General features: G+C 43.8%; 3 protein-coding genes across 6 annotated transcripts; 1 reads left to right on the top strand and 2 right to left on the bottom strand.

Annotated features, from left to right (window-relative positions):
• Positions 1-518: 518 nt before the first annotated feature.
• On the bottom strand, positions 519-3,543 carry LOC147239201 (homeodomain-interacting protein kinase 2-like). Of its 2 annotated transcripts, XM_086195380.1 has the most exons (9): positions 3,407-3,543; positions 2,759-2,943; positions 2,429-2,620; positions 2,133-2,320; positions 1,884-2,004; positions 1,673-1,789; positions 1,480-1,563; positions 1,225-1,397; positions 519-1,122 (listed from the first exon to the last, which is right to left on the bottom strand). In XM_086195380.1, exons 1-9 carry the CDS (start codon positions 3,504-3,506, stop codon positions 792-794), a joined length of 1,491 nt encoding a protein of 496 aa, XP_086051506.1. In that variant the 5' UTR covers positions 3,507-3,543; the 3' UTR covers positions 519-791. The 2 variants fall into 2 exon arrangements, with proteins under 2 accessions (XP_086051506.1, XP_086051505.1); XM_086195379.1 differs by having other exon boundaries at positions 2,429-2,943.
• A 2,095-nt stretch (positions 3,544-5,638) lies between these two features.
• LOC147239200 (homeodomain-interacting protein kinase 2-like) lies at positions 5,639-8,586 on the bottom strand. Of its 2 annotated transcripts, XM_086195402.1 has the most exons (9): positions 8,447-8,586; positions 7,799-7,983; positions 7,469-7,660; positions 7,173-7,360; positions 6,924-7,044; positions 6,713-6,829; positions 6,520-6,603; positions 6,265-6,437; positions 5,639-6,162 (listed from the first exon to the last, which is right to left on the bottom strand). In XM_086195402.1, exons 1-9 carry the CDS (start codon positions 8,544-8,546, stop codon positions 5,832-5,834), a joined length of 1,491 nt encoding a protein of 496 aa, XP_086051528.1. In that variant the 5' UTR covers positions 8,547-8,586; the 3' UTR covers positions 5,639-5,831. The 2 variants fall into 2 exon arrangements, with proteins under 2 accessions (XP_086051528.1, XP_086051527.1); XM_086195401.1 differs by having other exon boundaries at positions 7,469-7,983.
• Positions 8,587-11,248: 2,662 nt separating this feature from the next.
• On the top strand, positions 11,249-14,386 carry LOC147239199 (homeodomain-interacting protein kinase 2-like). Of its 2 annotated transcripts, XM_086195378.1 has the most exons (9): positions 11,249-11,395; positions 11,859-12,043; positions 12,182-12,373; positions 12,482-12,669; positions 12,798-12,918; positions 13,013-13,129; positions 13,239-13,322; positions 13,405-13,577; positions 13,680-14,384. In XM_086195378.1, exons 1-9 carry the CDS (start codon positions 11,296-11,298, stop codon positions 14,008-14,010), a joined length of 1,491 nt encoding a protein of 496 aa, XP_086051504.1. In that variant the 5' UTR covers positions 11,249-11,295; the 3' UTR covers positions 14,011-14,384. The 2 variants fall into 2 exon arrangements, with proteins under 2 accessions (XP_086051504.1, XP_086051501.1); XM_086195375.1 differs by having other exon boundaries at positions 11,859-12,373; positions 13,680-14,386.
• The last annotated feature ends 992 nt before the right edge of the window (positions 14,387-15,378 follow it).

Raw genomic sequence — 15,378 nt, 5'->3', positions numbered from 1 at the left:
ATCTGTCTACAATTACAGCTCCCAACAAACCTCAAGTCTGAATACACATTTGTAGATTGTTGCTGTCCACATTCACATTTTTTTATCACACATTTACCATTTAATTCACACATAACAAAATCTTATTACACGAATGAACCAAGTAACATGACGACATGGAAGTGAGAGGTGGTGAAATGTTGCTGTAAAGTGAAATCTTCTTTTCCTGACTTGTCTTCCATATTCACACCAAAACATGCATCAGTTCCTAGTTTAAAACCTTTGACGGTGAGTTCAGAGTGCAAATCCTGCACAGGAAAAGCAACCTCTCTCATAAACAATTCAAGAAATACACAATGAAGTTCTGTTGAGCTGGACACATGGAACAAATGGGTTTATTACAAAGTATGAAATTCAAGGACCGATTTAGACTTTTGGACGTAATTACATGATTTTATACTGTTGTTGGATCATTCTGAATGCATTCTCAAGACATCTGTAGACATTTCATTTTACTAAGATAAAATTCTGGCATAATTTAGTTCAGAACTAATAAAGAACAACAATAGACATTTATCCTAAAAAAAAGAGAATTATTATCGGACACAAGAGGTGTGCCACCAGGTTTTTTTATTTTTTATTTTTTAATTGAATCTTTAAAACTTTTTTTTCTTTAAAAATCATTGGGTTCACCGCACATTCCAAGAACCACCCTGCCCAATAAATAAGAGTCAATCAACAACCCCAACCCAAGCTGTGATCAATCTCTCTGTCTCTCTCTGTCTCTCTCTGTCTCTCTCTCTCAGTCTCTCTCACACAGGAGAGAGTCTGTTTTTCCTGAGAAACAAGTTTCTCCAAATTTTCAGGAGAAAATGTCCACTTTTTCCCGTCTTCTTCTTCGGCCGAGCATTTTCATGACAAGGCTTGACACTGTCATCGGCCGTTTTCCTAGACTTCCTCCTGGCTGCGTCCTGGTTGAGGGCTGCTTGCTCTCCAGTGTCACCAGGAGCTACCCCAGGAGGAGCAGGAGGGCTCGCTGGGTGCAGAGCTGATAATTTGGTGCCTGCTGCACCTTCAGCGTCAGTCGGCTCAGTTGCGGCATCAGGAGGGCTCATCTGCATTTTTTCCAAACAGTCTTTGAAACTGAAAAACAAAAACGTGACGGTGAATGAGTCAGTGAGTCATTAAAAACATCTACTGAGGTGTGGATCCAATCCTGCTGGTACCGGTATCACAGCTACTTACTAGTGGCCGGCATCCTTCTGGTTCCTCAGATGAGCCATTGTGAGGAATGGATGCTGAAGAGCCTTCTCTGGTGTGATCCTCTGTTCAGGGTCCATTTGAAAAATGGTCCTCAGGAGGTCAACAAACACTGCTCGATCCTCCAACTCGATGGGGCTGTCGGTCTCTGCAGGGAGCTGAAATGACAACAATTCTATTTATCTGTATTCTGCTCTCACAAGCAGAGCAAACCGTTCTTAATGTAAACAGATCCCTTACTGTCATCAGCTCCTCCAGGAAGTGGATAAACTCTTGGTCTTGTCGAGACGTACTGCCGGTCTGCTGGGTGTATTCCTTAGCGGTCTAAAGGAAGAAAACCTTCACTGGTCACTTTCTACTAAATCTTTGAATCGTTTCAAATAGTTGATGCATGACTGAACTCATCTGGAAATGATCGAACAAGTTAAGATACCTTCAGTCTCCATTTTGAGGAACAGTACTCGCTCTTGGCAAACAGCCGTCGTGTGTGTTTGCCAGCATTGAGAAGGTGCTCAGGTGGTTGGCCCAAGATGTCGATCATGCCTCTCATCTGGAGAGAGAATAGAAAGAACCACATTAGCCCTGGCTGAGTTTGTTCATTGGTCTGCAGTATCTCACGAGGTTCCATGTGTTCTCCTACTCACCATCTGGTACTCATTGCATGAGAACAGGCCTTTGCAGGTGTACAGTTGGACCAGCAGACAGCCCAGACCCCACATATCGATGGCCTCAGTTATGGGGAGGCCCAGAATGACTTCAGGTGCACTGTTGGAAGAAAACAAGGGAGTTGTTGAGTGCAAATTCCGCATGTGCTTGGCAAGATTGTCATGACTTCTCAAATAGACGGTTAACAGTAACCGTGTTGAAAGAGCAGCTTTGTAGATCAAGCTTACCGTACTCCCGGTGGCTGAATGGTCTGACCCTGAAGGCTCCGAGCCTTGGATTTTGGGAAGGCCATGCCAAAATCAATCAGCTTCACTCGGTAGGGCATTTTCTTGTGATTCACCAGCATCACATTGTCCAGCTTGAGGTCAGCGTGGGTGACCCCAATGGACTTCAGGGCACCGAAGGCGTTCAGCAACTGCAGGACAGACAAGGAAATGTATGTGGTTCAAGATTCCACTGACTAGGGCGAGGGACAGTTTATTCCTGGTTCTGGTCAACCGAAGTGAATAAAAACACCTCTCACCTGCTGCGTTATCGGCCGAATTTCATTCAGCGTCAGCGGCTGGAAATTCTGATCTTTTAAAAGATCATACAGGCTTTTATCCAGCATCTCAAAAGCCATATAGGATTTGCCCTTGGCTGTGAAGCTCTCCCTGTACTGGATAATGTTGTCCTTTTCTGGGTCGAGGGTCTTCACCGCCTTCATCATCTTTATCTGTGTAGAGAGGACGAAGGGATCACGTTGTTGAGAGTGACACAGTGTGGTACAGCTATTCATCTCATTAAAGACCAAACCAGATCCAAGCAGGCACACGGCATTAAAAAGACCTGGATGATGATGGCGATGACCTACCTCATCTTTAGAGAAGTTCACATGGCGATGCACTTTTAAGGCCACCCTCTCGAATGTTTCCGCCGTCACGCTTTTGTGCACTTTGGCGAACGCTCCCTCGCCCACAGCATCCAGAAGAAAGTATCTTGTCTTTTTACTCTCCACAAACTCTTTCTTGTCAAGATCTAGGATCGGTGACAAGGAAGCTGTCAAGAAAAACAGAACAAATGAGCATCCAAGCATCCAAGCTGTTCATCTCAGTCATTCGGCACCATGGTGCCCCGCAGGTCCTTGAGGCACCAGCAAGTTTGTGAATTTGTTTACACGAACACTTCCAAGATTGGGCTTCCAAAAGTGATTTTTCGGCCAGTTTGTTGACTGTCCCTGCAGGCAGCTGAAGGGGTGGGGCCTCTAGCAACAGTCACATTGTGATTGGCTGCTCTAATGGCAGTTGTCCTGCTCAATGTGATGTCAAGTGTTTCGTAAGCAGCAAAACCAAAGAGCATGCATGTGGTCTGTCTAAAGAGGCAGATTCTGAATGTCTTTGGGTGGTTCTCAACACGCTGGACAATGCTGGTGCATTGTGACATCACACAACCTCCTCCTCATGCACCCCTAACTTCATATGATGTCAATGTGCACTGCACTCGTCCAAGCACATCTACTTACCTCGAATCATTCTGTCCTTTTGACGGTTCTCAGTTGTCTTGACTTCCATATTGATTGCACCTCTCTTTGGAAAAATCTTCCTTCTTGAATATCTCCACATGTTCCCAGGTGAAGCTTCAACCTGTGGTTTGGAGGTTGAAGTGCAGTCGTCTGATGGTGAACACGTGGGAGGTAAATTCACATGTATACATTTTTATAACGATGATCTCTCATTCATCTCAGTCAGTGATGTCATCAGAATGACTGAGATCAATCTGATGACATCACTGAAGGATCTGCTCATCTCTTTCAGTCTGTCAGTCATCGGCCCGTCTCCCTGAGAGGAGGTCATCAGCCTGGACCCGGTTCTGGAGGGAGATGCGTGACAGGCGTCTGCTTTCATACCATTCAGTTCTTTGAATCAAAGCTTCCTCAGTCAGGAACTTTGTTTTGAGTCCATATTTTTAACCATTGTTCTCTGGATATCACAGCAGGAAAACCCACTGCTTTTAAGGTTCTACAGGCTAATTTGAAGGGTTTATATTGACAGCAGCGCCACCAAAAAAGAGGCATTTTACCAAATTAGCCAGTATTCAAAATAAATGGAGTAAAGGCCAGACAGGTCAGGCTTCTACAGTATGGTGTGTTTTCAGATTCATACCAAAAACAACAATTTAAGTACAGAGCACATTTTTTTTCTTCTCTTCATGTTTTCTTTTTTAATTTCTGGTTAAATAGAAACAAACAAAGTCTAATTACAATCCACTTGTTGTTTTTGGAAGATTCATTTTTCTGTTTTTCATTTTTGGTGAAAAGATCAGTCAATAGAAACAGGTGGCCATGATGTAAATGGAAAGTCTGTTCGATCTGTTAAAGTGAATTTGATTTTGATAGATGAAAAACTTGCTTTTTCAAGAAATAAAAATTGAAGAACCACTGTACCAGAGATGTTCAGGTCTTTTTATGCAAGTCCAAGTCAAGTCTCAAGTTTTTGGTCACGAGTCCAAGTCAAGTCTCAAGTGCCTGTGTGCAACCTAGGTGCGACTCAAGTCAGAGTCGCGAACTCGAGTCCCCATCTCTGCACTGTACGAGATGGATCTCGTTTGATACTCATTCACGATGATTCCTCTGTGACCACTACAGTCATTTACGGTGCTCCACAAGGGTCTGTGCTTGGACTCTTCACTCCATATTTGCTTCCATGAGGTCTCATTTAACAGAATCACTTGATTAATTTTCATTGTTATGCAGAAAATAAGCAGCTGTACATATAAACCCACATGAAACCAATCAGTGAACAAACCTGAGGCCTGTCTAAAGCACCTAAAAACATGGATGACCCACAACTTCCAAATACTTCATTCTGAAAAAACTGAAGTTTTTGTGCTGGGCCCAAAACACCTTAGAAGCACTTTATCTAATGGGACAGGTACCCTGGATGGCATCACCCGGACCTCCAGCACGACCATGAGGAATAGTTCTCTTTGACCAGGATCTGTCCTTCAACTCCCACATCCAGTAAATCTCCAGGACGCCTTCTTTCATCGACGCAGCGCCGCGAAGATTTCTAAGTTATGTCTTCATTTACAACCCAGGTGGGCCACTCAATAAAGGCCTTTAAAGATGTGGGTCTGCATTTACAAATCTGTCTACATTTACAGCTCCCAACAAACCTCCAGTCTGAATACACATTTGTAGATTGTTGCTGTCCACATTCACATTTTTTTATCACACATTTACCATTTAATTCACACATAACAAAATCTTATTACACGAATGAACCAAGTAACATGACGACATGGAAGTGAGAGGTGGTGAAATGTTGCTGTAAAGTGAAATCTGCTTTTCCTGACTTGTCTTCCATATTCACACCAAAACATGCATCACTTCCTAGTTTAAAACCTTTGACGGTGAGTTCAGAGTGCAAATCCTGCACAGGAAAAGCAACCTCTCTCATAAACAATTCAAGAAATACACAATGAAGTTCTGTTGAGCTGGACACATGGAACAAATGGGTTTATTACAAAGTATGAAATTCAAGGACCGATTTAGACTTTTGGACGTAATTACATGATTTTATACTGTTGTTGGATCATTCTGAATGCATTCTCAAGACATCTGTAGACATTTCATTTTACTAAGATAAAATTCTGGCATAATTTAGTTCAGAACTAATAAAGAACAACAATAGACATTTATCTTAAAAAAAAGAGAATTATTATCGGACACAGGAGGTGTGCCACCAGGTTTTTTTATTTTTTATTTTTTAATTGAATCTTTAAAACTTTTTTTTCTTTAAAAATCATTGGGTTCACCGCACATTCCAAGAACCACCCTGCCCAATAAATAAGAGTCAATCAACAACCCCAACCCAAGCTGTGATCAATCTCTCTGTCTCTCTCTGTCTCTCTCTGTCTCTCTCTCTGTCTCTCTCTCTCAGTCTCTCTCACACAGGAGAGAGTCTGTTTTTCCTGAGAAACAAGTTTCTCCAAATTTTCAGGAGAAAATGTCCACTTTTTCCCTTCTTCTTCTTCGGCCGAGCATTTTCATGACAAGGCTTGACACTGTCATCGGCCGTTTTCCTAGACTTCCTCCTGGCTGCGTCCTGGTTGAGGGCTGCTTGCTCTCCAGTGTCACCAGGAGCTACCCCAGGAGGAGCAGGAGGGCTCGCTGGGTGCAGAGCTGATAATTTGGTGCCTGCTGCACCTTCAGCGTCAGTCGGCTCAGTTGCGGCATCAGGAGGGCTCATCTGCATTTTTTCCAAACAGTCTTTGAAACTGAAAAACAAAAACGTGACGGTGAATGAGTCAGTGAGTCATTAAAAACATCTACTGAGGTGTGGATCCAATCCTGCTGGTACCGGTATCACAGCTACTTACTAGTGGCCGGCATCCTTCTGGTTCCTCAGATGAGCCATTGTGAGGAATGGATGCTGAAGAGCCTTCTCTGGTGTGATCCTCTGTTCAGGGTCCATTTGAAAAATGGTCCTCAGGAGGTCAACAAACACTGCTCGATCCTCCAACTCGATGGGGCTGTCGGTCTCTGCAGGGAGCTGAAATGACAACAATTCTATTTATCTGTATTCTGCTCTCACAAGCAGAGCAAACCGTTCTTAATGTAAACAGATCCCTTACTGTCATCAGCTCCTCCAGGAAGTGGATAAACTCTTGGTCTTGTCGAGACGTACTGCCGGTCTGCTGGGTGTATTCCTTAGCGGTCTAAAGGAAGAAAACCTTCACTGGTCACTTTCTACTAAATCTTTGAATCGTTTCAAATAGTTGATGCATGACTGAACTCATCTGGAAAAGATCGAACAAGTTAAGATACCTTCAGTCTCCATTTTGAGGAACAGTACTCGCTCTTGGCAAACAGCCGTCGTGTGTGTTTGCCAGCATTGAGAAGGTGCTCAGGTGGTTGGCCCAAGATGTCGATCATGCCTCTCATCTGGAGAGAGAATAGAAAGAATCACATTAGCCCTGGCTGAGTTTGTTCATTGGTCTGCAGTATCTCACGAGGTTCCATGTGTTCTCCTACTCACCATCTGGTACTCATTGCATGAGAACAGGCCTTTGCAGGTGTACAGTTGGACCAGCAGACAGCCCAGACCCCACATATCGATGGCCTCAGTTATGGGGAGGCCCAGAATGACTTCAGGTGCACTGTTGGAAGAAAACAAGGGAGTTGTTGAGTGCAAATTCCGCATGTGCTTGGCAAGATTGTCATGACTTCTCAAATAGACGGTTAACAGTAACCGTGTTGAAAGAGCAGCTTTGTAGATCAAGCTTACCGTACTCCCGGTGGCTGAATGGTCTGACCCTGAAGGCTCCGAGCCTTGGATTTTGGGAAGGCCATGCCAAAATCAATCAGCTTCACTCGGTAGGGCATTTTCTTGTGATTCACCAGCATCACATTGTCCAGCTTGAGGTCAGCGTGGGTGACCCCAATGGACTTCAGGGCACCGAAGGCGTTCAGCAACTGCAGGACAGACAAGGAAATGTATGTGGTTCAAGATTCCACTGACTAGGGCGAGGGACAGTTTATTCCTGGTTCTGGTCAACCGAAGTGAATAAAAACACCTCTCACCTGCTGCGTTATCGGCCGAATTTCATTCAGCGTCAGCGGCTGGAAATTCTGATCTTTTAAAAGATCATACAGGCTTTTATCCAGCATCTCAAAAGCCATATAGGATTTGCCCTTGGCTGTGAAGCTCTCCCTGTACTGGATAATGTTGTCCTTTTCTGGGTCGAGGGTCTTCACCGCCTTCATCATCTTTATCTGTGTAGAGAGGACGAAGGGATCACGTTGTTGAGAGTGACACAGTGTGGTACAGCTATTCATCTCATTAAAGACCAAACCAGATCCAAGCAGGCACACGGCATTAAAAAGACCTGGATGATGATGGCGATGACCTACCTCATCTTTAGAGAAGTTCACATGGCGATGCACTTTTAAGGCCACCCTCTCGAATGTTTCCGCCGTCACGCTTTTGTGCACTTTGGCGAACGCTCCCTCGCCCACAGCATCCAGAAGAAAGTATCTTGTCTTTTTACTCTCCACAAACTCTTTCTTGTCAAGATCTAGGATCGGTGACAAGGAAGCTGTCAAGAAAAACAGAACAAATGAGCATCCAAGCATCCAAGCTGTTCATCTCAGTCATTCGGCACCATGGTGCCCCGCAGGTCCTTGAGGCACCAGCGAGTTTGTGAATTTGTTTACACGAACACTTCCAAGATTGGGCTTCCAAAAGTGATTTTTCGGCCAGTTTGTTGACTGTCCCTGCAGGCAGCTGAAGGGGTGGGGCCTCTAGCAACAGTCACATTGTGATTGGCTGCTCTAATGGCAGTTGTCCTGCTCAATGTGATGTCAAGTGTTTCGTAAGCAGCAAAACCAAAGAGCATGCATGTGGTCTGTCTAAAGAGGCAGATTCTGAATGTCTTTGGGTGGTTCTCAACACGCTGGACAATGCTGGTGCATTGTGACATCACACAACCTCCTCCTCATGCACCCCTAACTTCATATGATGTCAATGTGCACTGCACTCGTCCAAGCACATCTACTTACCTCGAATCATTCTGTCCTTTTGACGGTTCTCAGTTGTCTTGACTTCCATATTGATTCCACCTCTCTTTGGAAAAATCTTCCTTCTTGAATATCTCCACATGTTCCCAGTTGAAGCTTCAACCTGTGGTTTGGAGGTTGAAGTGCAGTCGTCTGATGGTGAACACGTGGGAGGTAAATTCACATGTATACATTTTTATAACGATGATCTCTCATTCATCTCAGTCAGTGATGTCATCAGAATGACTGAGATCAATCTGATGACATCACTGAAGGATCTGCTCATCTCTGTCAGTCTGTCAGTCATCGGCCCGTCTCCCTGAGAGGAGGTCATCAGCCTGGACCCGGTTCTGGAGGGAGATGCGTGACAGGCGTCTGCTTTCATACCATTCAGTTCTTTGAATCAAAGCTTCCTCAGTCAGGAACTTTGTTTTGAGTCCATATTTTTAACCATTGTTCTCTGGATATCACAGCAGGAAAACCCACTGCTTTTAAAGTTTAAAATCCGAGTCTCTCCTCTGTGTGCGTGTGTGTGTGTGTGAGTGTGTGTGTGAGAGAGAAAGAGAAAGAGAGAGAGAGAGAGAGAGAGAGAGAGAGAGAGAGAGAGATTGATCATAGGTTTGGTTCAGGTTGTTTACTGACTCTTATTTATTGGGCAGGAAGGACCTTGGAAACTGTGATAAACCTGATAATGATTCTAATATTTAATAAAGAAGACCTTCAGCAGGTGGCACACCTCCTGTGTCCGATAATAATTCTCTTTTTTTTAAGATAAATGTCTATTGTTGTTCTTTATTAGTTCTAAGCTAAATTATGTCAGAATTTTATCTTAGTAAAATGAAATGTCTACAGATGTCTTGAGAATGCATTCAGAATGATCCAACAACAGTGTAAAATCATGTAATTACGTCCAAAAGTCTAAATCGGTCCTTGAATTTCATACTTTGTAATAAACCCATTTGTTCCATGTGTCCAGCTCAACAGAACTTCATTGTGTATTTCTTGAATTGTTTATGAGAGAGGTTGCTTTTCCTGTGCAGGATTTGCACTCTGAACTCACCGTCGAAGGTTTTAAACTAGGAAGTGATGCATGTTTTGGTGAGAATATGGAAGACAAGTCAGGAAAAGAAGATTTCACTTTACAGCAACATTTCACCACCTCTCACTTCCATGTCGTCATGTTACTTGGTTCATTCGTGTAATAAGATTTTGTTATGTGTGAATTAAATGGTAAATGTGTGATAAAAAAATGTGAATGTGGACAGCAACAATCTACAAATGTGTATTCAGACTGGAGGTTTGTTGGGAGCTGTAAATGTAGACAGATTTGTAAATGCAGACCCACATCTTTAAAGGCCTTTATTGAGTGGCCCTCCTGGGTTGTAAATGAAGACATAACTTAGAAATCTTCGCGGCGCTGCGTCGATGAAAGAAGGCGTCCTGGAGATTTACTGGATGTGGGAGTTGAAGGACAGATCCTGGTCAAAGAGAACTATTCCTCACGGTCGTGCTGGAGGTCCGGGTGATGCCATCCAGGGTACCTGTCCCATTAGATAAGGTGCTTCTAAGGTGTTTTGGGCCCAGCACAAAAACTTCAGTTTTTTCAGAATGAAGTATTTGGAAGTTGTGGGTCATCCATGTTTTTAGGTGCTTTAGACAGGCCTCAGGTTTGTTCACTGATTGGTTTCATGTGGGTTTATATGTACAGCTGCTTATTTTCTGCATAACAATGAAAATTAATCAAGTGATTCTGTTAAATGAGACCTCATGGAAGCAATTATGGAGTGAAGAGTCCAAGCACAGACCCTTGTGGAGCACCGTAAATGACTGTAGTGGTCACAGAGGAATCATCGTGAATGAGTATCAAACGAGATCCATCTCGTACAGTGCAGAGATGGGGACTCGAGTTCGCGACTCTGACTTGAGTCGCACCTAGGTTGCACACAGGAACTTGAGACTTGACTTGGACTCGTGACCAAAGACTTGAGACTTGACTTGGACTTGCATAAAAAGACCTGAACATCTCTGGTACAGTGGTTCTTCAATTTTTATTTCTTGAAAAAGCAAGTTTTTCATCTATCAAAATCAAATTCACTTTAACAGATCGAACAGACTTTCCATTTACATCATGGCCACTTGTTTCTATTGACTGATATTTTCACCAAAAATGAAAAACAGAAAAATGAATCTTCCAAAAACAACAAGTGGATTGTAATTAGACTTTGTTTGTTTCTATTTAACCAGAAATTAGAAAAGAAAACATGAAGAGAAGAAAAAAAATGTGCTCTGTACTTAAATTGTTGTTTTTTGGTATGAATCTGAAAACACACCATACTGTAGAAGCCTGACCTGTCTGGCCTTTACTCCATTTATTTTGAATACTGGTTAATTTGGTAAAATGCCTCTTTTTTGGTGGCGCTGCTGTCAATATAAACCCTTCAAATTAGCCTGTAGAACCTTAAAAGCAGTGGGTTTTCCTGCTGTGATATCCAGAGAACAATGGTTAAAAATATGGACTCAAAACAAAGTTCCTGACTGAGGAAGCTTTGATTCAAAGAACTGAATGGTATGAAAGCAGAGACGCCTGTCACGCATCTCCCTCCAGAACCGGGTCCAGGCTGATGACCTCCTCTCAGGGAGACGGGCCGATGACTGACAGACTGACAGAGATGAGCAGATCCTTCAGTGATGTCATCAGATTGATCTCAGTCATTCTGATGACATCACTGACTGAGATGAATGAGAGATCATCGTTATAAAAATGTATACATGTGAATTTACCTCCCACGTGTTCACCATCAGACGACTGCACTTCAACCTCCAAACCACAGGTTGAAGCTTCACCTGGGAACATGTGGAGATATTCAAGAAGGAAGATTTTTCCAAAGAGAGGTGGAATCAATATGGAAGTCAAGACAACTGAGAACCGTCAAAAGGACAGAATGATTCGAGGTAAGTAGATGTGCTTGGACGAGTGCAGTGCACATTGACATCATATGAAGTTAGGGGTGCTTGAGGAGGAGGTTGTGTGATGTCACAATGCACCAACGTTGTCCAGCGTGTTGAGAACCACCCAAAGACATTCAGAATCTGCCTCTTTAGACAGACCACTTGCATGCTCTTTGGTTTTGCTGCTTACGAAACACTTGACATCACACTGAGCAGGACAACTGCCATTAGAGCAGCCAATCACAATGTGACTGTTGCTAGAGGCCCCACCCCTTCAGCTGCCTGCAGGGACAGTCAACAAACTGGCCGAAAAATCACTTTTGGAAGCCCAAACTTGGAAGTGTTCGTGTAAACAAATTCACAAACTCGCTGGTGCCTCAAGGACCTGCGGGGCACCATGGTGCCAAATGACTGAGATGAACAGCTTGGATGCTTGGATGCTCATTTGTTCTGTTTTTCTTGACAGCTTCCTTGTCACCGATCCTAGATCTTGACAAGAAAGAGTTTGTGGAGAGTAAAAAGACAAGATACTTTCTTCTGGATGCTGTGGGCGAGGGAGCGTTCGCCAAAGTGCACAAAAGCGTGACGGCGGAAACATTCGAGAGGGTGGCCTTAAAAGTGCATCGCCATGTGAACTTCTCTAAAGATGAGGTAGGTCATCGCCATCATCATCCAGGTCTTTTTAATGCCGTGTGCCTGCTTGGATCTGGTTTGGTCTTTAATGAGATGAATAGCTGTACCACACTGTGTCACTCTCAACAACGTGATCCCTTCGTCCTCTCTACACAGATAAAGATGATGAAGGCGGTGAAGACCCTCGACCCAGAAAAGGACAACATTATCCAGTACAGGGAGAGCTTCACAGCCAAGGGCAAATCCTATATGGCTTTTGAGATGCTGGATAAAAGCCTGTATGATCTTTTAAAAGATCAGAATTTCCAGCCGCTGACGCTGAATGAAATTCGGCCGATAACGCAGCAGGTGAGAGGTGTTTTTATTCACTTCGGTTGACCAGAACCAGGAATAAACTGTCCCTCGCCCTAGTCAGTGGAATCTTGAACCACATACATTTCCTTGTCTGTCCTGCAGTTGCTGAACGCCTTCGGTGCCCTGAAGTCCATTGGGGTCACCCACGCTGACCTCAAGCTGGACAATGTGATGCTGGTGAATCACAAGAAAATGCCCTACCGAGTGAAGCTGATTGATTTTGGCATGGCCTTCCCAAAATCCAAGGCTCGGAGCCTTCAGGGTCAGACCATTCAGCCACCGGGAGTACGGTAAGCTTGATCTACAAAGCTGCTCTTTCAACACGGTTACTGTTAACCGTCTATTTGAGAAGTCATGACAATCTTGCCAAGCACATGCGGAATTTGCACTCAACAACTCCCTTGTTTTCTTCCAACAGTGCACCTGAAGTCATTCTGGGCCTCCCCATAACTGAGGCCATCGATATGTGGGGTCTGGGCTGTCTGCTGGTCCAACTGTACACCTGCAAAGGCCTGTTCTCATGCAATGAGTACCAGATGGTGAGTGGGAGAACATATGGAACCTCGTGAGATACTGCAGACCAATGAACAAACTCAGCCAGGGCTAATGTGGTTCTTTCTATTCTCTCTCCAGATGAGAGGCATGATCGACATCTTGGGCCAACCACCTGAGCACCTTCTCAATGCTGGCAAACACACACGACGGCTGTTTGCCAAGAGCGAGTACTGTTCCTCAAAATGGAGACTGAAGGTATCTTAACTTGTTCGATCTTTTCCAGATGAGTTCAGTCATGCATCAACTATTTGAAACGATTCAAAGATTTAGTAGAAAGTGACCAGTGAAGGTTTTCTTCCTTTAGACCGCTAAGGAATACACCCAGCAGACCGGCAGTACGTCTCGACAAGACCAAGAGTTTATCCACTTCCTGGAGGAGCTGATGACAGTAAGGGATCTGTTTACATTAAGAACGGTTTGCTCTGCTTGTGAGAGCAGAATACAGATAAATAGAATTGTTGTCATTTCAGCTCCCTGCAGAGACCGACAGCCCCATCGAGTTGGAGGATCGAGCAGTGTTTGTTGACCTCCTGAGGACCATTTTTCAAATGGACCCTGAACAGAGGATCACACCAGAGAAGGCTCTTCAGCATCCATTCCTCACAATGGCTCATCTGAGGAACCAGAAGGATGCCGGCCACTAGTAAGTAGCTGTGATACCGGTACCAGCAGGATTGGATCCACACCTCAGTAGATGTTTTTAATGACTCACTGACTCATTCACCGTCACGTTTTTGTTTTTCAGTTTCAAAGACTGTTTGGAAAAAATGCAGATGAGCCCTCCTGATGCCGCAACTGAGCCGACTGACACTGAAGGTGCAGCAGGCACCAAATTATCAGCTCTGCACCCAGCGAGCCCTCCTGCTCCTCCTGGGGTAGCTCCTGGTGACACTGGAGAGCAAGCAGCCCTCAACCAGGACGCAGCCAGGAGGAAGTCTAGGAAAACGGCCGATGACAGTGTCAAGCCTTGTCATGAAAATGCTCGGCCGAAGAAGAAGAAGGGAAAAAGTGGACATTTTCTCCTGAAAATTTGGAGAAACTTGTTTCTCAGGAAAAACAGACTCTCTCCTGTGTGAGAGAGACTGAGAGAGAGAGACAGACAGAGAGAGAGACAGAGAGAGAGAGAGACAGAGAGATTGATCACAGCTTGGGTTGGGGTTGTTGATTGACTCTTATTTATTGGGCAGGGTGGTTCTTGGAATGTGCGGTGAACCTGATGATTTTTAAAGAAAAAAAAAGGTTTTAAAGATTCAGTTAAAAAAGAAAAAATAAGAAAACTTGGTGGCACACCTCCTGTGTCCGATAATAATTCTCTTTTTTTAAGATAAATGTCTATTGTTGTTCTTTATTAGTTCTGAGCTAAATTATGTTAGAATTTGATCTTAGTAAAATGAAATGTCTACAGATGTCTTGAGAATGCATTCAGAATGATCCAACAACAGTATAAAATCATGTAATTACGTCCAAAAGTCTAAATCGGTCCTTGAATTTCATACTTTGTAATAAACCCATTTGTTCCATGTGTGCAGCTCAACAGAACTTCATTGTGTATTTCTTGAATTGTTTATGAGAGAGGTTGCTTTTCCTGTGCAGGATTTGCACTCTGAACTCACCGTCGAAGGTTTTAAACTAGGAACTGATGCATGTTTTGGTGAGAATATGGAAGACAAGTCAGGAAAAGAAGATTTCACTTTACAGCAACATTTCACCACCTCTCACTTCCATGTCGTCATGTTACTTGGTTCATTCGTGTAATAAGATTTTGTTATGTGTGAATTAAATGGTAAATGTGTGATAAAAAAATGTGAATGTGGACAGCAACAATCTACAAATGTGTATTCAGACTGGAGGTTTGTTGGGAGCTGTAAATGTAGACAGATTTGTAAATGCAGACCCACATCTTTAAAGGCCTTTATTGAGTGGCCCACCTGGGTTGTAAATGAAGACATAACTTAGAAATCTTCGCGGCGCTGCGTCGATGGAAGAAGGCGTCCTGGAGATTTACTGGATGTGGGAGTTGAAGGACAGATCCTGGTCAAAGAGAACTCCCAGATTCCTCACGGTCGTGCTGGAGGTCCGGGTGATGCCATCCAGGGTACCTGTCCCTTTAGATAAGGTGCTTCCAAGGTGTTTTGGGCCCAGCACAAAAGCTTCAGTTTTTTCAGAATGAAGTATTTGGAAGTTGTGGGTCATCCATGTTTTTCGGTGCTTTAGACAGGCCTCAGGTTTGTTCACTGATTTGTTTCATGTGGGTTTATATGCACAGCTGCTTATTTTCTGCATAACAATGAAATTTAATCAAGTGATTCTGTTAAATGAGACTTCATGGAAGCAAACATGGAGTGAAGAGTGTACCATGTACTCATCAATGCATCCAGAAGCATCCAGTTCATATATACAACAGGCCCAGCTTCCCCTCTTCCTCAGCACTTAAGGAACACACC

This window comes from Aulostomus chinensis, chromosome 23 (genome assembly GCF_037954235.1).
Source record: "Aulostomus chinensis isolate RoL2024-O1b breed Wild chromosome 23, RoL_Achi_v1.0, whole genome shotgun sequence".
In the NCBI taxonomy this organism is placed as follows: Eukaryota; Metazoa; Chordata; class Actinopteri; order Syngnathiformes; family Aulostomidae; genus Aulostomus; species Aulostomus chinensis.
The sequence above is the reverse complement of the archived record's forward strand: the minus strand, read 5'-3'. Positions and strand labels throughout refer to the sequence as shown.